The sequence below is a fragment of the Fomitopsis serialis genome (genome assembly GCF_022376445.1).
Source record: "Fomitopsis serialis strain Sig1Antser10 chromosome Unknown B0H18scaffold_4, whole genome shotgun sequence".
Taxonomy (NCBI): domain Eukaryota; kingdom Fungi; phylum Basidiomycota; class Agaricomycetes; order Polyporales; family Fomitopsidaceae; genus Fomitopsis; species Fomitopsis serialis.
In genome coordinates, this window is record NW_025954964.1 from 771,046 (window position 1) to 791,501 (window position 20,456).

The 20,456-nt window shown below is 55.6% G+C and overlaps 5 protein-coding genes across 5 annotated transcripts; 4 read left to right on the plus strand and 1 right to left on the minus strand.

Moving 5' to 3' along the window:
- Positions 1–90: 90 nt before the first annotated feature.
- Positions 91–12,175, plus strand: B0H18DRAFT_1082292 (uncharacterized protein; the record flags this gene model as incomplete). The annotated part of the gene is made up of 37 exons (XM_048031514.1): positions 91–129; positions 187–483; positions 538–786; positions 852–1,667; positions 1,722–1,791; positions 1,844–2,023; positions 2,077–2,167; positions 2,210–2,213; positions 2,249–2,773; positions 2,823–3,123; positions 3,172–3,687; positions 3,740–3,859; positions 3,911–3,979; positions 4,031–5,955; positions 6,026–6,294; positions 6,333–6,743; positions 6,792–6,901; positions 7,029–7,070; positions 7,101–7,140; positions 7,172–7,376; positions 7,424–7,487; positions 7,535–7,598; positions 7,650–7,831; positions 7,887–7,992; positions 8,104–8,299; positions 8,320–8,793; positions 8,840–8,944; positions 8,989–9,077; positions 9,113–9,629; positions 9,798–9,978; positions 10,030–10,349; positions 10,400–10,776; positions 10,818–10,972; positions 10,995–11,419; positions 11,472–11,654; positions 11,712–12,009; positions 12,072–12,175. The coding sequence occupies 37 exons, from the start codon at positions 91–93 to the stop codon at positions 12,173–12,175; spliced, it is 10,119 nt and encodes a 3,372-aa protein (XP_047899185.1).
- Positions 12,176–12,676: 501 nt separating this feature from the next.
- B0H18DRAFT_1174277 (uncharacterized protein) lies at positions 12,677–14,283 on the plus strand (the record flags this gene model as incomplete). Its single annotated transcript, XM_048035919.1, has 10 exons — positions 12,677–12,808; positions 12,861–13,001; positions 13,043–13,088; positions 13,176–13,205; positions 13,258–13,323; positions 13,376–13,555; positions 13,610–13,680; positions 13,738–13,804; positions 13,854–13,899; positions 13,951–14,283. The coding sequence occupies 10 exons, from the start codon at positions 12,677–12,679 to the stop codon at positions 14,108–14,110; spliced, it is 939 nt and encodes a 312-aa protein (XP_047899186.1). The 3' UTR covers positions 14,111–14,283.
- Positions 14,284–14,447: 164 nt separating this feature from the next.
- B0H18DRAFT_951071 (autophagy protein Apg5-domain-containing protein) lies at positions 14,448–15,691 on the minus strand (the record flags this gene model as incomplete). The annotated part of the gene is made up of 4 exons (XM_048042007.1): positions 14,448–14,656; positions 14,712–14,957; positions 15,026–15,300; positions 15,381–15,691. 4 exons carry the CDS (start codon positions 15,689–15,691, stop codon positions 14,448–14,450), a joined length of 1,041 nt encoding a protein of 346 aa, XP_047899187.1.
- A 133-nt stretch (positions 15,692–15,824) lies between these two features.
- B0H18DRAFT_976228 (uncharacterized protein) lies at positions 15,825–17,338 on the plus strand. The gene is made up of 5 exons (XM_048044145.1): positions 15,825–15,998; positions 16,050–16,177; positions 16,233–16,428; positions 16,479–16,672; positions 16,729–17,338. Exons 1-5 carry the CDS (start codon positions 15,957–15,959, stop codon positions 16,994–16,996), a joined length of 828 nt encoding a protein of 275 aa, XP_047899188.1. The 5' UTR covers positions 15,825–15,956; the 3' UTR covers positions 16,997–17,338.
- Positions 17,339–19,179: 1,841 nt separating this feature from the next.
- B0H18DRAFT_976240 (uncharacterized protein) lies at positions 19,180–20,330 on the plus strand. The gene is made up of 7 exons (XM_048044146.1): positions 19,180–19,345; positions 19,395–19,481; positions 19,536–19,631; positions 19,686–19,800; positions 19,889–19,931; positions 19,987–19,990; positions 20,047–20,330. Exons 1-7 carry the CDS (start codon positions 19,268–19,270, stop codon positions 20,152–20,154), a joined length of 531 nt encoding a protein of 176 aa, XP_047899189.1. The 5' UTR covers positions 19,180–19,267; the 3' UTR covers positions 20,155–20,330.
- Positions 20,331–20,456: the final 126 nt, after the last annotated feature.

The following is a 20,456-nucleotide window of genomic DNA, read 5'->3' on the forward strand; positions in this document are numbered from 1 at the left end:
TCGCCTCCGTCTCCGCCGTTCTCATCCAGATCTATCAAACCTGAGAGTGCAGACTGCTAGCTCTGTCCCCCGACTTAATTGTCGCGGACGATGAGGATCCTACACAAATCGAAGAGGGCTCTGACACCCGTGAGTCTTCCATCCATTCATGCTTGGCGGCGGGTCGAGGTAACATCGCTCGAGCAGCTCCCGCAGGTCGCGGAACTCATCAATAAGCTTCTTGACACCCCCGAGGACGACCTCCACGAGGTCCTTAGCCAGATCGATACCTGGCGTTGGCCGCGCTCCGATCTCAATGCGTGGATCAAGGTCCTCAACAAATTCGATGCTGTCCTCGAGGACGTCACCCGAGACTATGATATCGACAAACTTCAGACCAACGTGTTCACGCCGCTCACGAAAAAGACGGTCTGCGAGATACTCCGGTTCGAGCGGCTGCTGCTCGAAAACTCAACGAACCGGAAGACGTTCAATTCGTACGACGTGAGTGATGTAATGGACGCGTTTCTGCCGCGACTCACACTCGGACAACTCTAGCGACTGAACAGCCTCATGTTCACGTCCGACTTGGACGTCCTCATCCTGGCCCTCAACCTGCTCTTGCGCCCGGCGCAACAGTACACCGCACAACCCGCCGTGCTACATGCACTCAGCATCTCGACCCCTCGCCTCACCTCTCTTGCAAAACGATGGCCGAACCTGCGCGAATACGACATCAACCTTGTCGATCTCGTAACTGAGAAGGGGCGGCCTCAGTTGGAGGCGCTCCCGAATGAAGCGCGCGAAGTGAACTTTACTTTCTACAGACAAGAGACTCCCTCTACCTCCAATGCCACTGGGAAGGAAAAGAGTCCCAACCCGCGGAGCCCGTTCAGCATACACCGACTCACAAGCCTGCGGGCTCTGCCACCGTCAACCCCGCGGCACCCGCTTCCGGAGCCGTCAACATTCACATTGACTCGAACACAATACAGTCCAAGGAGCCGATGGATGTCCTCGCAGACATCATTGAGGCGTATTCGGTGCCTGACACTGAGAAGTTTGAACTGCTCACCCGTATTCGCGCGGCTCGGGCGGCGAACATCTCACATGCAGCTGAACGCGAGAAACTCGTCACCGTCCGCCTCCTGGCTACCGCCATCTTCGGACACACGCATACCGAGTCCCAGGCTCAGTCAAGTCTCCTCCTGTACGAGCCCGATCTCGTCGCGCACGTTGCGGAGCTCCTCCAGCTCGACCGTGGCGTGGACGTGCAAATTCAGACTGCGGCCATCGCTGCGCTCGACGCATTTGGCCGATACAGGAGTAAGATCCAAGACGTGCTCTCCGCCGTCAACGCCGGCGTCAACCATGGTATCTTGATGGCGCTCCTGCGAAAGACTGTGGCAGACGTTGCGCAGCCGACGTCGACGTTGCCGCAATCTTTCGTGGAAGCACTATTCTCCTTCGTGACATTCATCGCGACGCACGCGTCCGGCGGTAACATGGTGGTCGGCGCAGGATTGATTCCCCTCCTCGTCCAAGTCATCGAGAACAGGCTACCTAACAGACTCTACGTCGTCTCGAAGGCTATGCAACTGGTAGACAATGTTTTGTACGGGTTCAACAATGCCTTCCAGCTGTTCTGCAACAGTCGGGGCGTGGACGTGCTCGTCGACAGGATAGAGGTACGTCAATGAACAGTTCGTGGACGTATCCTGATTTTGATGCGGTCATTGTAGTACGAAGTAGAACTGGATCTCGCGCAATGCGCCACTCAGGAGCCGTCGCGCGAAGTCGTCATCTCATATGGTACGGTGGAAGTCCCTTCGATGTCGCGCAATGGCTCACAATTGCATAATAGGGAAGCTCTCGGTAGCACGCGCAGCTGTGCTCAAACATACATTACGCTCTATGCATCGCATGATGCAATCGTCGGGGACGTCTGAGGGCCTCCGCGGTCTTCTCGATTCCTCTTTGATGAAGTCAGTGAAGAAGCTCATGGAGAACCGGAGTGTCTTCGGGCCCACTGTCCTGCCGATTGGTATGTCGTTCATGATTGTCAAGTGTCCTGAATCTCATCTGTGCTGATGTCAGCGATCAACATCATGTCGACATTCGTCCACAATGAGCCGACGTGTTTGCCCGTCATCCAGGAGGCTGGTTTACCTGAAGCGTTTATAGCGTTGTAGAGTCGGGGCTTGAACCAGTCATTGAGGTTGGTTCCCAGCTTCGTGTGTATCTCGTCTCTTCATTTATGAATTTGCAGGTCATCCAAGCAGTTCCGAACGCCATCGGAGCTCTTTGTCTTAACCAGGCCGGCCAAACTCAGCTTGCGGAACGCCCGAACATCATTCCGGGTCTTTTCAGCATCTTCACCTCCGAGCGTCATCAAAGGGTCCTGCAGGACAAAGAGAACGCAGCCATCATTGGTACCGCCGTCGAGGAGCTGATTCGTCACCACCCATCACTCAAGCAAGCCGTCTTTACGTCGATCAAAGCTACGATGGAGAAGATCCATCAGTTAGGTAGAGACTACACCCCTGCAGACGACATCAAGCAGTGGTACATGCTGTCGCCCACAATCCCTCCGGTTCTGCCGAGCGAGAATGTTGTCGTGGCGCCTATGGATGTCGACGTCGACATGCAGTCGAACGAAGTCAGCACGTCTCAAGCAGGTCCTTCGAACCCTCCTGCTCCTGCACCTGAGCCAGCGTCGCCTAGTCAGGATGATATCACCGTTCCGAAGTCTCATGACAACATGATTGTCTCCTTCATGGATGTCCTGTGCAAGGTACACCTCATTGACGATACAGTCGTGTGAAGTACTTATCGCTTCACAGTTCTTGGAGGGATTCTTCCAGCATCCTCCCCATTGCCGCGAATTCGTTGCAGACCAAGAAGCTCTGGACCGCTTCGGCAAGCTGACGGCGCTCCCCTGTTTGCCTTACGACTTCGCCAATGGGTTGCCGTCGGATTCGTTCGTGCAAGTCATTCGAACCATGGCAGAGAGTGCGACCAGCGAGACTGTGATGTTCCTCGTCAACATTGTCCGCGAAGCGCTTGAGGCGACGAAGGATTTCTGGGAGACATCACAAGAGGGATCTCAGTTCTGCCACTGGTCAACATATCTGCGACTGGTATGTTACTGCCGGCCATCGTAATGTCTGCCATACTCACTAACGTCACTAGGTGACGATCTTGGTCGTGCCAATGAGCGTCTTCGTCGTTTCATTACGCTACACATCCGCACGTCGCTGTTATCCGATATATATGCAACCGCGGGTTACGCACATGGTCGTGCGGCGGCTGCACTCCTCCAGTCTCTGACCGGGCCTTCGTCGAAGAACATATTAGAAGACCTTGGGGCTTTGCATAGGGCATGCATCTGGGAGAACATTGTCCTAAAGTCTGCCCTCACATCTCAGGGCGTCGAGGCACAGCCACCGTCGGATTTATTATCTCTGTCTTCGCTCCTCAACATTCAGACTCCTTCCGCTGGAACACCCACCCTCGGTTCCGATGAGGCGCGGCCCGCGGCAGGTAACCAGATCGCTGGTATGGCCAACGGCGTGCAAGGAGAGTCATCATCAACTCCGACGCCTAAGCCAGATACGCCGAAGGATGGCGACCCCAAGAAGCAGAACGCGCAGATTCTCAGGCATCTGGCCAGTCAGATCCCCAGCTCCCTCGCGCCGTTCTTCCAAGGTTTGTTCCTTGGCTCGTTGACATAGGGTGTTTCTGACTGATCATCCATTAGCTATCGTGCGGCTGTTCCAGACGCGTCGTACTACCGATGCAGCACACAAGCAGAAGATCCGTGAGACTGCGGGGATCGTGGCCGAAGTGATGACGCGTCATCTCGACGAGAAGCCTTTCTGTGAGTCGTGCCACTGGAAAACATCAGGCGTAAAGCTCACGCGTATCATAGCGGACAAACTCTCTGTGTTGGCCTTCCATACGGTGATGCTGGGGCTGGCGACAATTCTTCTCGTCGATGGTACGGGAAACGTCACGTCACTCAGATTGAGTAACTAATATTTCTCTTCAGAGCAAACGAACAACAAGACTCTCTATACGGCACTCCTGGTTGCCTTCCACAGTGCGGGAGGAGTTGATGCTATCCTCAACCTCACTGGCCACTTCGTGAGCGACATCGAGGCGCTGACACAAGTCAGTCTAGAGGAGCGTTCGGAGCCAGCTAAGCAAGAGCTAGTGCATGTATTCGGAGGGTTGAAGGTTGCCCTGCATCTGATGCACCCCATTATAACCGCGAAGCCCCTGCTGGAAGCGTCCCAGACCGCAATGTTACTCTCGTCCGAGAAGAAGGAGACGGATCCAGACTACTTCGAGCCGCACAACTTCTTGGTCCGACTGAGAGTGGCAGTCATGCCGCTTCTCGTCAGGCTCTGGACAGCACCATGGCTGGTATCCGCGCCCCTGGGTGTGACCAGATCCGCGGTGCAGATCGTTATGGAGATGTTGAACTCTGAGGGAGAAGCTGCAAAGGAAGGCCCTCAGCCAGCCGCTGCGTCCGCTGCGCCGGGCGGATTCTTGTTTACACACGGACCGGACGCGAATCGAGTTCGTCAGCTGGTGGACATGGGCTTCCCTCGTTCTGCTGCAGAGCGAGCGCTCACTCGTACGAGGAACAACGTGGCTGCTGCTACCGAGCTTTTGTTGGCGCATCCCTTCCCATTCCCTCCGGACCCGGAGCCAGCGCAACCTGCGGCGGAAGGACCACCTGCTGAGGGCGATGCGATGAACGTGGAGGCTGGCGATGGAGAATCGTCTCAGCCCACAGGCGAGGCGTCCGAAGTAGTCGCAGAGGGTGAACCTGACAGCGCAGAGTCATCTGCGCCACCGCGTAAAACCTCCGAGGAGTGGTTGCAAGAGCTGAACGAGAGTCGCGAGCCGCTCAAGAACGTTATGGGAGAGCGAGTAGTCAAGCTAGTCGATGAGCATCCTAGTCTCGTCTTCGACGTCCAGAGGGTGTTTGTCGGTCCTAGCGACGGTTACCGAGATCAAGCCGTGCGCCTCCTTATGGACGACATCAAGTCGTTCTCCACGGCTGCCTATGACGTGCAGGAGCAGCCAATGGCAGTGCGGTGCCGCTTGCTTGCGCTTGTCTTGCACGACCCATCGTCGACATTGGCGCAGTTGCCGGAAGGCGACGCGAAGGCCCTCGTGGAAACATTGCTCGCACTACTTCTCTCGAACCCCGTAAACATGGACGGCGGCCATCCCACTCTTCCGAAATGGCTGGCAGCACACCTGCTCGTGACGGAAGCTATTCTCCTCACGAGCGACGAGCCACGGAGTGTCACCTTACCGAAGGAGGAAGAACCGATTCCGGACGAGTCGCTTACGACAGACTCTACGTATCCTGAAGCTAGGACAATCCTCTTCGACTTCTGCATGCGCTTGCTTGCCATTCCCGCGCTTCCAAAGGACGAATTTGTCTCAGCGCTGAGGTTGTTCGTCCTCTTAACCCGGGAGCGCCGATTCGCGGATGATTTTGTCCGGCGCGAAGGACTCAATCTCCTCTTCCAATACCTCAAGATTTCCGCTGGGACGCCCAGTGCGGCTGGCATGCAGTCTCACATCGCGATGATCCTACGCCATGTTGTGGAAGATGCCCCTACCCTCCATCACATCATGCGTCAAGAGATCCGACGATTCTTTGCTCATCCTCGTAATCGTCTCGTGGACTTGAACAGCTATGTCATGGGCTGCAATGCGTTGGCCCTCCGTGATCCACCCGTCTTTGTCCAAGTGACGAAGGAGCTCTGTCAACTATGGCAACCCTACGGAGCGGTGAAGAGTATTGCACTGAAGGGGGAAAACAAGTCCGCGGGCGAACGCAATGACAGTAGCCACAACTCGGACATGCAGGTTGACGAGCCTTCTACAGGACAACAACGCCTTCCACATACATCGGTAGAGGCCCTCGTGCATTTCTTGATCGCTGAGCTCGTCAATCCGTCAAAACGGAACAGCCATCTGATCCGCCTGCGACTGACCCGTGCAGCCTCCTGTACTTGAGACTCCTGGTCAATCCACGGAGCACCCACCAGAGCATCCTTCCTCGTCTACTGGCATACCGTCTATCTCTCCTGCAACGTCGAATGACCGCGACGATCATGTTTACTCGTGCTTCTTGATGCAATGCCTAACGGAGCTCCTCTTCTCATACGAGTCGTGCAAGGTGGCTTTCCTATCATACTCGCCGAAGAAACGACAACAGGCTGGTGCAAAGGAGATACCGGTCAAATATCGGACAGCTGCTATCCAGTTCCTCTTGTCTGACATGATGTCCTTTGGTACCATTAACCCTCAGCCTCCTACGGAAGCCCGGAAACGCATTTGCTCTGCAACTGGGCTATGTCTGTGATTGTAGCACTCTGCGTCGACACGTCGTTTACTCAAGACCTCAAAGAAGTCCCGGCAGAGCTCGTGTCTGTTCGCAAATTCGTTCTGGAAGCCATCAGCCGCGCGTTGAAGGACCTTCCTGCCTCAGAGAACGCAGAAACACGATACAGCCGCTTGCTGGCTCTTGCTGACCTGTGCTATCGGCTGCTCACGGTGAGGTTCAATACCAGCTCGCGCAAGGCTCACGATGAAGTTCCGACTCATGTTGCCAAAGTCATGCTGGAGAAGAACTTTGTCGCGACGTTGACTAGCGCCTTGGCTGAAGTGGACCTCAATTATCCAAATATACGTGGAGTCGTCACTGGAATCTTGCGTCCACTGGAGTTCTGTATGTCTCTACTTACACCCTCGAGCTACCATTGTTGATGTGACCCCAACAGTTCGAAGATCGCCATCAAGATGAGTCGAGTATCGGAGAGACCGAAGGAATCCGTAGATGAAGCGGCTGACGACGTGGAGTCCATCATCTCGGAGGAGAACGAAGATAGCGGTGAACAAGAAGGCGATGAAGCGCCTGACCTATACCGCAACTCATCGTTAGGACTGTCAGTCTTTTTTTCTTCTTCGCGTCTCCACAAATCTGATCATGCTCATGTCGACAGCTTTGGTGGTGTGAGTGTTACATGACATGCACAAGCTGCCCACGCTGATGTGTCTTTGTTAGGAGATGGAAGATGTCAACTACCAAGACGAAGACATGGATGAAGATGGTGCAGAAGACGAGACGACGTTGAGATGGACTTGGTGATGAGACTGGCAGCGATGATACTTCTGCTACGGACGACGACGTCGGAGATGACCTTGAGGAAGACCTAGAGAACGAGACGGGAGAATCGGAGGGTGACTGGCAAGATGAAGATGAGGATGATGAAGAGGAAGGACTCGTCGAGAACGATGAAGACGATGCTGAAGAAGCTGGAGACGATGACGATGACGAGGAGGAAGGCGAAGAGGTGATGTGGCAGGTATGCACAACCGGTCCTCGTACATTCAACTTACTGACAGAACATAGGACATTGCAGTGGGTGACGCTATTGTAGATGGCGACGAGCAGGATGACGACGAAGAAGGCGGAGGTAAGATCTCCAGTCATACGGATGGTCAAGAGCTCATGGTTTAGTAGATGCCGTGCCCATAATGCATATGGACATGAACGAGGAAGCCGATGTAGCTTCTGAAGAAGAAGAGTAAGTGCGAGTTCTTCTGTTGAGTACCTTTCTCATCGTTGTCCTTGTCAGTTTCGCCGATGACTTAGATGGCATCGACCAAGGCCCGGTAGATGGAGACCTCTTGGAGCTCGCTAACGGCTTTGCCAACGCTCTGGGCGGAGGAGTAGTCGGCCATATGGGGCGAGCCGTTCAACCTATGATATGGGCCGGTGCTCCAATGCGCGCGGGTAGTGGTCGTCGTCGCAATACTGGTACGCTGCTTCCTCAATTACGTCGCTTTCGTAATAATGTTTGGTCTCTTGGTAGATGATGAAATGGACATCTTCGGCCGGCCTCGCAATGCAGCGCTACCCGCCCCGGAAGCTGCTGTTCATCCTTTACTTGTCGATCCATCGTCAAGCATCCCCCGTGCGTCTCAGGGTCAGCCAGGCAACTTCGTCGGTTGACGGGGCCGGCGGAGGTCCTGGAGGCCATACACCTGACATTATGCAGACCATTGAGGATGCTATTGGAGAAGGCGCAGTCCATTATTCCAGCACATCTTCTCACACGGCCGCGGCGGTGGTGGGGAAACAATCCGCATAGACGTGCCATCAGGTGCCTTAGGCCCATTGCAGAGACATGGTCGTGGGACTATATCTGCGTCGATCCGACTCGAGAGGGCACCACGTTCTGGAGAGGGCCGTTCTGAAGGCCGTAACCTCGACCCACTACTTACGGTTCAACGATGGTGGAAGAGGTCAAGATGCTCCACGGCAAATTCGAGCAAGGTCGACTTTCCAAGCTTGTAAACCACGTCGTGCTCGCCCTCCTTCCTGCTGCTGTAGAGGCTATCAAGCAAGCTAAAGTGGCTGAGGAACGAGAAGCAGCGCGTCAACGCGAAGAGCAAGAGAAGGCTGAAGCCGAGGCGAAGGCGAAGGAAGCTGAAGATGTCAAGGCACAGGAGGAAGATCAGGCGCATCAAGAGGCGGGAGCGGCCTCCCAACCGCAACAAGAGACACCGACAGCCTCCGTAGACGTGGATGCTGAAATGACCGATGTCTCAGTCACGGCAGCCCCTGCCATTTCTGATGCAGCCCTCCCCGCAGATACTCCCATTGACGCGAATGACGAAGGCGATGGGCAAGGGGCAGCAGAGGACGGCGGGTCATCCAGTGCTGCCCAGCGCGTGATCGTCACGATCCATGGAAATCCCGTCGACATCACTGACACGGTATCGATCCGACATTCTTAGAAGCTTACCAGACGACATGCGGGAGGAGGTACTGAACCAGCATGTCCGAGACCAGCGTGCTGCTAGGGTCGAGCGCCCAGCGGATTCGCAGATCAGCGCGGAATTCCTCGATGCCTTACCCCCGAACTCCGTGCCGAGATCCTGCAGCAAGAGAGTGTCGAGCGCGCACGACAGCGAGTGGACAGTGCTGGCCAACGAGAAGGCGCTGCCGACATTGACCCTGCTACGTTCATTGCCAGCCTCGATCCTCAACTACGCCAGGTGTCCTAATGGACTCCGATGATGTGCTGATTCAAAGCTTGCCACCTCAAATGCTCGCCGAGGCAGGAATCAATCGCACTCGTTTGGAGACCATCCGTTCCACGCAAGCCGCAGCGACCAATCGACACCAGGCGGCATCGACAACCCCTCAGCAAGCCCAGAAGCCACCTACATCACGCGACGCGATCCAACTTCTCGAGAAGCCTGCGATCGCAGTTCTCATCCGCTTGCTCTTTTTCCCACATACGCTGAAGAAAAATCTGCTTTACAAAGTTCTCGTCAACTTGTGCGAGAACTCGAAGACGCGGACTGACCTCTTCAACTTGCTCCTCAACATCCTTCAAGATGGGTCTGGTGATCTGGCTGCTATTGACCGGAGCTTCGCACAAATGTCTTTCCGCAGTTCAAAACAAGCAGCGCAGCAAACTCCAAAAGCGGTCGGCAAGCAGCGTGTCCCCTCTGACTATTTTGGAGCCCTGGCCTCACCGCAGTGGCAACATGAGATAGTTCCCGAGCTCATCGTGCAGCGATGCTTGGAAGCATTGACGTACATCGTCAGCTTAACGAGCTATCGTCCCTCTTCTTCCTAACGGAGCACGAACTACCCGCAGGGCTGCGACGCAATGCTTCAAAAAAGGGGAAAGGAAGGAAAAGCAGGCACCGCAGACCCATTATCCAGTGGTCCTGTTGCTGAGCTTGCTTGATCGGCCTTCGTGCTGAAGACGCCTTCCATCGTCGAGTCAGTTGTGACTCTGCTAGCGACTGTGACCCGTCCCCTCGCTAGTCTCAAGGACCTAGGCAAAGAGAAGAACGAGACCTCGGACGCGACTGTCTCTGCTACGTCTCCCCCGTCAGAGCCTCCGGCTGTTGAATCCGAGACGGCACAACCGCAAGCCACAGATGGTAGGTAACAATGCGCACCTCAGATTGTCGGATTACTAAATTGGATTGCAGCGCCTGCCACTGGAGAGGCGTCACAAAGTCAAGGGAGCAAGCCTGATGCTACTCGACCGACGGAGGAAAAAACGCTACTTGCACATCCGCCTGTCGTTCCGCACACTGTGATGCGTTCAATTGTCAACATCCTCACCGCTGGCGAGTGCTCAGGGCGGACGTTCTCGCAGAGCCTTTCCCTTATTCAGCACTTGTCTTACGTGCCTGATGCTCGGGACGTCATCGCGAACGAACTCCGCTCGAGAGCGCAAGACTTCGGGCATGGCCTCTACACAGCTCTGGACGAGCTGGCCGGTGCTTTGCAGGAGTCTAAAGGCGATGTCCTTGCCAGCGCCATTGCTTCTAAGTTTTCACCTGCGTCCTCGGACAGGCAAAACTTTTGCGCGTACTGAAGACCATCGACTACATGTACTCGCCGAAGTCAATAGCTGCGCCTGGGACGGCTGTCAGCGACGTTGACGTCGAGAAAGTGCAGAGCATCTACGAGTCGTTCAGATTCACCCCTCTCTGGCGGCGTCTGGGCGACTGTCTCGCCATCATCGAGGAGAAGCCGGAGATGGAACATATCGCTACCGTGCTCCTACCGCTCATCGAAGCCTTGATGGTCGTCTGCAAGTACGTCGGAGCCAAAACATCAGCTGGAGCAGCAGCTCGTGCGCTGCGTGCATCGACTTCTCCTCGATCGCCTACAACCACCCGCGAATCTATGGAGGAGCTTTTCGTCACATTCACGATGCTCACCGCAAAGTGCTCAATCTTATGGTGCGAAACAACCCGTCCCTGATGAGCGGCTCCTTCTCCCTTCTGGTTCACAACCCTCGTGTCCTGGACTTCGACAACAAAAGGAACTATTTCAACCAGCAGCTTCATCGGCGTCCGCATAGCCGAGAGCACCATGGCACTCTGCAACTGAACGTCCGGCGCCAGCGAGTCTTCGAGGACAGTTCCAGTATCTGCAACGGAAGACGGAGAGCAGATCAAGTATGGCAAGCTCAGCGTGCGCTTCTACGACGAGGAAGGTGTCGACGCCGGCGGTGTTACGCGAGAATGGTTCCAAATTCTCGCACGGCAGATGTTCGATCCCAACTACGCGTTGTTCCAACCCTGTGCCGCGGACAGGTTGACGTACCAGCCTAACAAGAACTCATGGGTCAATCCCGAGCACTTGTCGTTCTTCAAGTTCGTTGGTCGAATCATCGGGAAGGCCATCTACGACGGCCGTCTGCTCGACGCGTACTTTGCGAGAAGTTTGTACAGGCAGATCCTAGCCAAGCCAGTCGACTACAAGGATGTGGAGTGGGTCGATCCCGAGTACTACAACTCACTCTGCTGGATCCTCGACAATGACCCGAGCGCACTAGAACTGACCTTCAGCGTCGAAGCGGATGAGGTGAGCACATAAATACGCCCGAAGGCACTTTAATGCTGACTTCATCATGCAGTTCGGAGTTATGAAGATCGTCGATCTCAAGGAGAATGGCCGGTCTATACCCGTCACGCAAGAGAACAAGCGGGAATTCGTCCAGCTGTCTGCTCAATACCGTCTGTATTCGTCCATCAAAGATCAGATCGAGGCATTGCTTGCAGGATTCTATGAGATCATCCCGAAGGATCTCATCTCGATCGTAGGCTTCCTTCAGCTTGTGAAGTAATGCCGGTTGTCTCATCTGTTTTCCTCGCAGTTCAACGAGCAGGAGCTCGAGCTTCTCATCTCTGGTACTCCTGACATCGACGTCGACGAATGGCGTGCCGCCACTGAATACAACGGGTACACGAGTTCCGACCCTGTCATTGTCTGGTGGTGGCGCGCGTTGAAGTCATTCAACCGAGAAGAGCGAGCCAAGGTCCTGAGCTTCGCTACGGGCACGTCTCGCGTCCCTCTCGGCGGCTTCACGGAGTTGCAAGGAGTGCAGGGCGTGCAGCGGTTCTCCATCCATCGAGCCTATGGTGACGCGGACCGCCTGCCGCAGGCGCACACATGTACGTCTTCACTAATGCTACTGTAATGGGCACAAGCTGACGGCCGTGTCATGGTGACGTAGGCTTCAACCAGATTGATCTTCCACAGTATTCCTCGTACGAGATGCTTCGACAACAGTTGTTGCTGGCGATCAATGAGGGAGGCGAGGGCTTCGGATTCGCATAGTATATCGCTAGTATGTAGTACCACTAAGGACATCGCATCGTAGAAGCAGACCATCATCATGTATCATTACCTACAATCACGTACTCATCAAGTTTATTCGTTGTCAATAGCATTCATGTCATGAAATGGGTGTGTGCAGAGTTGCTGAGGATGCTACGGATGCTACTTCACGTTTTCGAAGGGATATTGGGTACACTCAACCGCCCTTCCCTCCCTCAAGAGGATGTGCTCGTGTATTGTACCACACACCCGTAAATGTGCTAGTAGTGCCGCTCACCGGCAGGTGAAGAACTTATTACAGTGCAGCCCGGCCATACTAACAGAAGACGCCCGGAGGCGGCGAGTAGTGCACCGTTGCACGATCATGGGATTGACCATCACCGGATTTCACGCGACCTCGAGCGCATCATGTCCAAGGGGAGCAATGCCATTGCTGGCTTCACAGCGGCAGCGCGAGCGTTTCTTCGTCCCTTCCCTTTCCCCAATCAATAGCAGATAGCCATGCGCGCATTCGTGGTCAAGGAATACGCCCACCCCTCCAAGGTTCCCCTGAGCCAAGATGCACCAGAGCCCAAGCCAAAGGACGACGAGGTTGTCGTGGAGGTCTTCAGCGCTGGGTTGAACTACTACGACGTGAGCACGCCCTCCTCCGGGTTCCCTTCATTCGCCTCATACACCATCGTAGATCCTTCAAGCGCAGGGCAAGTACCAGAATCAGCCGCCGTTCCCGTTCACGCTGGGCTCCGAGTTCGCCGGGCGGATCGCGGCGGCCTCGCCCATTCCGAAGGGGTGCCCCTTCAAGCCGGGCGACAAGGTATTCGGCGCGGTGCAGGGCGCGTATGCAGACAAGCTCGCGACGAAGTGGAGCACCTGCTCCCACTGCCCGCCACCATGACATACGACCAGGGCGCAGGTGCGTCTGCGCAGCAGCATTGGTATTGGTGGGGTACGATGTGACAGATGGTTAGGCCTGTTCATCACTTGGCCTACGTCGTATGAGGACTCGTCGGACGTGCCGAGTTGAAACCAGGTTGGTGGCTCGGACGTTCGCCCCTTGAGCTAGAAGCCCATTGCTCATACAGGTGAATGGGTGCTTGTCACAGCAGCTGCGGGTGGTGTAGGCATCGCCGCTGTCCAACTGGCAAAAGGTGGAGTCCTTACGACGCCAACCGCACATCATTATGCTTACCCAGACCGCAGCATTGGGCGCAAAGGTGATCGCCGCGGCAGGGTCGCAGGAGAAGATTGACGTCGCGGTGCGGTACGGAGGTGCTGACCACGGCGTGAACTATGGCCAGCCGAACTGGCAGAAGGAAGTGCTCAAGCTCACGGGTGGCAAGGGCGTGAACATCGTTTACGATCCTGTCGGCATGATCAGAGGTTTGGATGATCTTTTCCGGAGCAATTGAGTGTGAGTTTAACACGCTTCCGAAGATTCCCTGAAATGCATTGCGTGGAAGGGTCGCGCTGTGGTCGTAGGCTTCGCAGCAGGCCAGATCGAGAAGGTCTGCAAGCCACCATGTCTGCCAAGGATGTACCATCGATGCTGACGAGCCTGCTAGCTACCACTTAACCTCGTCCTGCTCAAGAACATATCGATCGTCGGCATACACTGGGGCGCATACTCAAGTACGTGGCACGAAATTTACATACGCGCACGCATTCTTAGACGACGCAGTTCATGAGCCACAGCACATCCCAGAAGTCCACAAGGCCATCAACGAGTACGTCTCCTCCTTTGTTCCATTCAAGCTGAATAACGCATTCCGGGACAGTTTGCTCTCCTCGGGTCGAGTGAAGCCCGTAGTGTACACCGAAGTCTTCCCTCTCGAGAGGTTAGCGGATGGTCTCCATCTCCTTGAGCAACGGAAGACGTGGGGCAAGGTCGTCGTGCGCATCCGGGACGAGAAGTCGGGCGAGCGAGCCAAGTTGTGATGTGGCTTCTCTCCGTGGTCATGTTCAAGCCCCAGTCTCTGTCATAGTGTGAGACGCGCGACAGCTAGTATATAACAGGATGTAGTGGTCAGTACTGCGCCTGTGTATTGTTTATCTATCGGAAGACTCGTGACTGCACGCAATGGTGCCCGTTAAGATGGAAGCGAAGATCGCTGGACAGACAGTTTCAAGGACAGATACCAACAAGCCGACTTCTGTTCCATACCGAAAGCCGGAGCAAACTCAGCTGACTCCTCAACTGGTCGATTAGTAAATGAGAATCCACGCTATGGTAAGACAACGAAGCAAAGCATATACACACGCGTACGTTAGACGACTAGAACCTCGGATGTCCCTCGCGCGTGATGCCTACGCATACGTTGACCCACCCGTCCGCGCCTGCCATGCAGGCACCGAGCCACGCCATCTCAGCATCTGGAGGGGCATGCACACCCTGCAGGAGTGCATATGCCAGCGGGGGCTTCCCAGGCGGAAAGAGGAGGGGAAGGTGTGTGGCGAGGAACTTCGCCAGCGTATGCACTGTGCCTATAAGTATCGAGATGAATACGAGCAACCTAACGGACCGATCGTTGTCACGTACCGTCTTCGAGCGTGGGAGGCACGAGGTCCTGCAGGACGGGCCCGTCTGGGAGGTATATTCGGACAGGCACGCTGCGAACGTTATATGCACCGTCGCGGTCTGGCGCGACGGTGGAGCCCGGATCAGCGGAGGGTGGCCGTGTGTGCATCGAGGCGGAGGAGGGGGGCGGTGGAGGTGACGTGGATCGCGTGGGTGTTGTGGTTGGTGTCACCTTTGCGGCGACGCGCCAGTACTCCTCGAAGTTGTCTACATGAACGGCGATCATGATTTCAGTTGGTGAGCTGGGGTGGATATTGACGGAGGTGACGACTCACGTTCTTTGATGCCCTCCCATAGGCCGTCCTGCTCAGCCTTCCGGAGGCCTGTCATGCGCTTCGTGTTTCCCCATCGAATGAAGTCGGCTTCCTTGAGCTGGCCCATGAACGCCTGCTTGCATGCCTCCGCGCTTGGTGAGAGCAAGAGCTTGTCTGTGGGCGGTGACGCCAGGTGGAGGACGAGGCGGAGGGGTGTGATCTGGGAGGAGGATGAATTGTTGCGCAACGAGGCTGTGATGGTGTGGTTGTCGTAGATGAGCCCAATGGACCAATGCCTGTGCGGGCGGGGTCAGAGCGGCGTCCGGCACGTCCAGACCACGATCGCATACGATGCTCCAGGTGCGGTAGCACTCACCACTTGAGCAGGCTGCCCTCCTCGCTCTCGAACCACCAGTCCTCCTCCTTGATCACGCGCGCGGCTGCCTCATCGAAGACGACGTCCATGAGGAAGCGCTTGATCTCGGGCACGAGCAGCGGGAGGTAGCTGACCCGTGGTGCTTGCATGTAGTAGCACTCGAGGCCGCGGTCGCTGTTGGCGGGGAGCTCCTTGGAGTCGACGCGGACCTCGAGGGGGACGGTGCCCTCCCATGTCAGGCGGCGGAAGAGGGTGGTCGAGGCGGGGGTGGAGAAGGCGGAGGGCGCATGGCGGGGCGCGTAGGTGGACATCGTCGCGCACGACGAGCAGCCGGCGGGCGAGATGGGGCGCGCACGTGGACACCGCGTGTCCGAGGCCCGTCTGGTGACCGCGGAACTGGGACAGCCTGTCACGATCCCGTCACGCTGCGCCACTGCCGTGCTTCTTGACGTCACGCACGCATACGGCTGCGCGGTCGCGTCAGTGGCTCCCTCGCACGTCGTTTATAAGTCTCCGCGCCCGCCAGGTACGCAGTCAACTCGCAGCGGCCTCTCTCGTCCTCCCACCAGAGCTGAAATGCCCTCCAACAACTCTTTCACCGATGGTCTCTTCCTCAAGGTGAGCATGCTTGAAGCTGTCGCAGCGCAGACTGTATACTGACGTTCGCAGATCATCAACGTTATAGTCTACTTCGCATTCCTGGGGTCTAACATCTACACTGTTGCTGGGCCGAACGACATTTATTACTCTGGCAAGGAAACCTACATAACACCGGCACCATGGGCGTTCCTCATCTGGTAGGTGGTCTCGGTGGCTCCCGCGTCCCAACAATATTCAACGATGTGTTCGTAGGTCCCTCATCCACGTCCTGCTCCTCGGAACCATCATCTATCAGTTCTTCGACGGAGGCAAGCAGGTCATCATTGACGGCATTGGATGGCGTCTTCCGCTGCTCGCTGTTTTGAACGTAGTGTACGTCCACCTCTGGGCCGCGCACCAGTACATCATCGCCTTCGTCTTCGCGCTCTTCGTCAGCTCTGCCGTGACGGTATGTGTCAAAACTTGACGGGAAGACATCCTGCTGACCGCCGTGAACAGCACATCTACTATGTAGTCAAGAAGTATCACGAGTCCGCTAGCATTCCGGACGAGATCTTCGTCCACCTTCCTTTCTCACTCTACCACGGATGGACGACGCTTCTCGTCGTTCTCACCGCTTTCGAGGCATTCGGTGTTGACGCTACCACCACTCGTGCTGGAGTCTGGACCAAAGTCTTTGCCTTCCTCGCGCTGTAAGTTTGTTTTCTCCTACATGTTCCACGCTTGTTCATAGCGATGTTGCACATAGGTTTTTCCTCGAGGCCACTGCTACGGCATACGCTTTCTCCTCCCCGGAGGGCGACTTGCCCGCGAGCATCGCAATCGCCTGGTCGTTGTGGGCCATCTTTGCCCACCAGCGCTACCCTGCGTTCATCCACTGGAGCGCGCTTGCCTTCTCGATTCTTGCCCTCGTCTGGGTGTTCAAGGCTGTTGTTGGCCTGTTCGCCAAGCTCCGCAGGGGTGGCCGTGGTATTTCCCTCGACGAGGAGCGTGCACCGCTCATTGGCGGCCACTGAGCGCGTCGCTTGCAGTTGTTGTCGAGAGAACAATCATGCTCATGAAGTTACGTCCGCATAGTGAACGCCTTGAACCTGTACGTAGCCATGTATAGTCATTTCTCCAATATGTACTATACAGAGCATCGTCTGCATTTGTACTTGTGATCAGTTCAATGTTGTCATGTCATTCCGTGGAACATGGAACTCTATTCATTCATACAGTCTCCCCGCCGGCCCTCTTTTCAGTGTTGATGATGTTCACTCACATCCGGATGTTCGGGCTCCTGTTCCGGGGTAGATAGTTCGGCCATTCCGGAAATTGGGTCTAACTGGATTCGTCACATCGCGCAGGCTTGTGGCGAGCGTTGCACTACTCAGGCTACATATATACAGTATAGAGGCTACGGTACACTACACTTCAGGAAGATGCGCCAAGCCATGAAGTTCGCTAGTGGCAGGTGTCTGTATGCATGTGAGTACCAGTCTCCTCTCGCCAACTGACTCGATTATCGCACAACAGACTCATCCGAGTCGACAACAACGTTGCTGCTCATATGATCATCAGTGTGTGCATTCTCGGTGCATTCTGCACGAACTGATCATCTCGCTAGGATATTCAGTTTCTTATTGGAATCCTGCGCCGGCTCTTCTTTTGTAACTGAATTCGAAGCAATGGAACGACTGCCCCTTCGTCATGGAAGCTTAGTTGCGCGCGGGTGAACTTCCCACACACCACCGCCGCCGTCTACGTCCCAGTTACAATTTCTCGCTGACCTCGTTGCGAAACGATCGTCTCTTCAAGCGGTGTAGTCTCCCGTACCAGGTATGACAGAAGAGTTCACGCGGTCGACGGTGGTCGACGGCTGTTGACGGTGCCAGTGACCTTCGCTGCTACCCGCTATCCCGGACCGCGATTGGATTGCCAGCCTGAGACTAGTGGATGTACCCCCTACTCGTGGAAACAACGACGGCAACGAATTAGCGAACCATATCTACATAAGTGAGTGCGAGGTCCAAGATTGCACAAGTCTTGTGTTCGTCCATAGCGGGAGGTCCAGATGGGTATAGGAGGTGAGTACTGACACATATCCCCTTAAAGATCGGCTTGCTCGACCTGGAGCGAGCTGTAACGTTTCTGGCACGTACGTCGTTAGGTGAGACCGCGGAGTTTGCGCGCATGAACTTCTATAACATGGATGTACGGTGCCTTCAATTAAAGATATTGCGTGTCCCTGAACCCCTAACTGATGTGATAGCCCTTCATCTCAATAGACACCGCAGCGGAGGCCGATTCTTCCGCGCGAGCTCTTCCACAGTCGCTAGTTGTATGTATTGTCCAAGTTCCGGTTGGATGGTTACAAAGTCAGGTCGCCATGTCAGATACGAACTCACGATCACCGTCACGATCGTGAATCGGCAAATCAAAGGCGCCTCCGCACCTGAACCATGATTCGCCGTAGTCGGGCTTCAGTACGAGAACAAGTTGCCAACAGCAGCTTAGCACGTCTCTCCCCAGGCCATCCGATCTAGAAACTAGGTGATGCCTGGTGATCCCCTCTCCCGCCGCTGCAATGCTCCTGTCACCATAGCGAATCGCCCGCGAAGGCCACCGAGGAGCGGATCCTCCGGACCTGGTGCCCTCAAGCGAGGGCCATAATATCGCTGGAGAGCCCGCGGGAATACCCCCGTCCCTCCTCGATCTTCCACGGTGGCTCCTCCCCTCACTGCGTTGTGCGTCGCGGTCGCGCGAGACCTGACGGGGCACTACAGTCTGCTCCGTCTGTGATGGATATTTCAGTGTTTCGGGACGTGTATGCGACGAGGTATCTCCAAGGTGAGCGGCGTTCTCTCGTGTTCCACTAGTGGATGGACATGGCTGACTGGAGTGGGGATCGCAGTCATTGGGCTCACTGCACTCTTCTATGACCATGCATTGACGTTCGCGGACGAAGTGCGCCTGGTGTGGCTCGCCCCTCGCTCGCTTGCGAAATATGCTTTCCTTTTCAATCGTTATCTCGTACTGGCGACGCTTATTGCAGTGGCATGTGGTGAGTCCCGCCATGCTGCTATCCGTGCTCATTAGTTGAATAGAAAGTGCTGTGCAGAGATGTGTGGTTTTGTTGGGGATGTGTTCGTGGATCTGGTAAGTGCCACCTAGGGCAATGCGCGCTGTTTCGCACTTGATGTACTCACCGTCTGGGGGTCTGTAGGGGTAAGTGCACTCATGACACTCGTCGATCCAGTCGTGTAACGAGGCGCAGGTGCAAGCATTTCATCTTCGTCGTCTCTATGATTGCGGTCATCTCTATCGGCATCGCAAACATGCTCGTGCTACTGCGCGTCGTGATTCTCTGGGATGAACGGCCGGTATGTCGTATCTCCTGGTCGTCGGAGCCCTGTCTCACCTGCCTCTTAGTCGGTATTGAAGTTCATGGTGGTCGCATATTGTGCAAGCCTCATCGCTCAAGTCACCACTATCATTCTCACACTCCTGCAAATCTGCGTGAGTCGTTCTCGCGCACAGTTGAGACGTCTGGTGCAAGGTTGGCTCACGAAGCATCTATGCGCAGCGGGTGTGACCTGGTCTCCAATTGCGGGAATGTGTGTCTCGTCTCAGAGCTCGCACGTCATAGTCGCTGTGTGGGCGTCGCCGGTAAGAACTGCGCAGTCCTGGGCGACGAAGATACACCGGCTCATGTTATCGCAGATGCTGTTTGAGTTGTTCGTCTTGGTCTCCACTGCCCTGAACGCCGTTGACCGACCGACCTCGGCACGGACACCGATTGCAAGGGCGCTTTGCAGTGATGCATTCTCTATTGGTCGTGAGTCTGAACACTGTTGCAGGCACGAGTGCTGAACGACTCGAATAGGGCGTGACCACTCTTCGTGCCTTGAATGTTGCCCTCGCAGGCGCAAGCTTGTCACGACCGTCGTTTACGTTGCTCGGTGTATTGTACGTGCCCACCGTCATGCTTCGCCGCAGTGGACTGAGAAGTTCTGATGCCTAGTTTCGTATGGGCGATGACAACCACGATAACCAACCGTTCGCTGCTCCAGTTCCGGTCAAGCGGGAACCTACGGACGTGGACCTTGCGCTGGTGGAGCGGTGTATACCGCCCAGGGATGGCAACAGGAGCAACAACAGCAGCTTTGACATCAGCAAGAGCATCGAGTGACCGAGGATGAGGTTGCGGAGATCGACGCAATGTGGGCGTCGCGGTTGGAGAGATCGTGGCACTACGGATGAGTCTGGACACTGGCGCTGCATTCTGCTAGACACTGCGTGCGCTCGTCTTCCTTCGATGTGTCTGTAGTAGTATACGACTTGTACTGAACACGGACTGATACTCTCACCGAGACTTCCAGGCGATGCTACGCGACAAAGGCCAGGACGAGACTCGACGAGAGCTAGAGTCCGTTATGTCTACTAGCACATAGGTCAGCGAGAATAAAGGGAGCTAACAAACAAAATAACAAA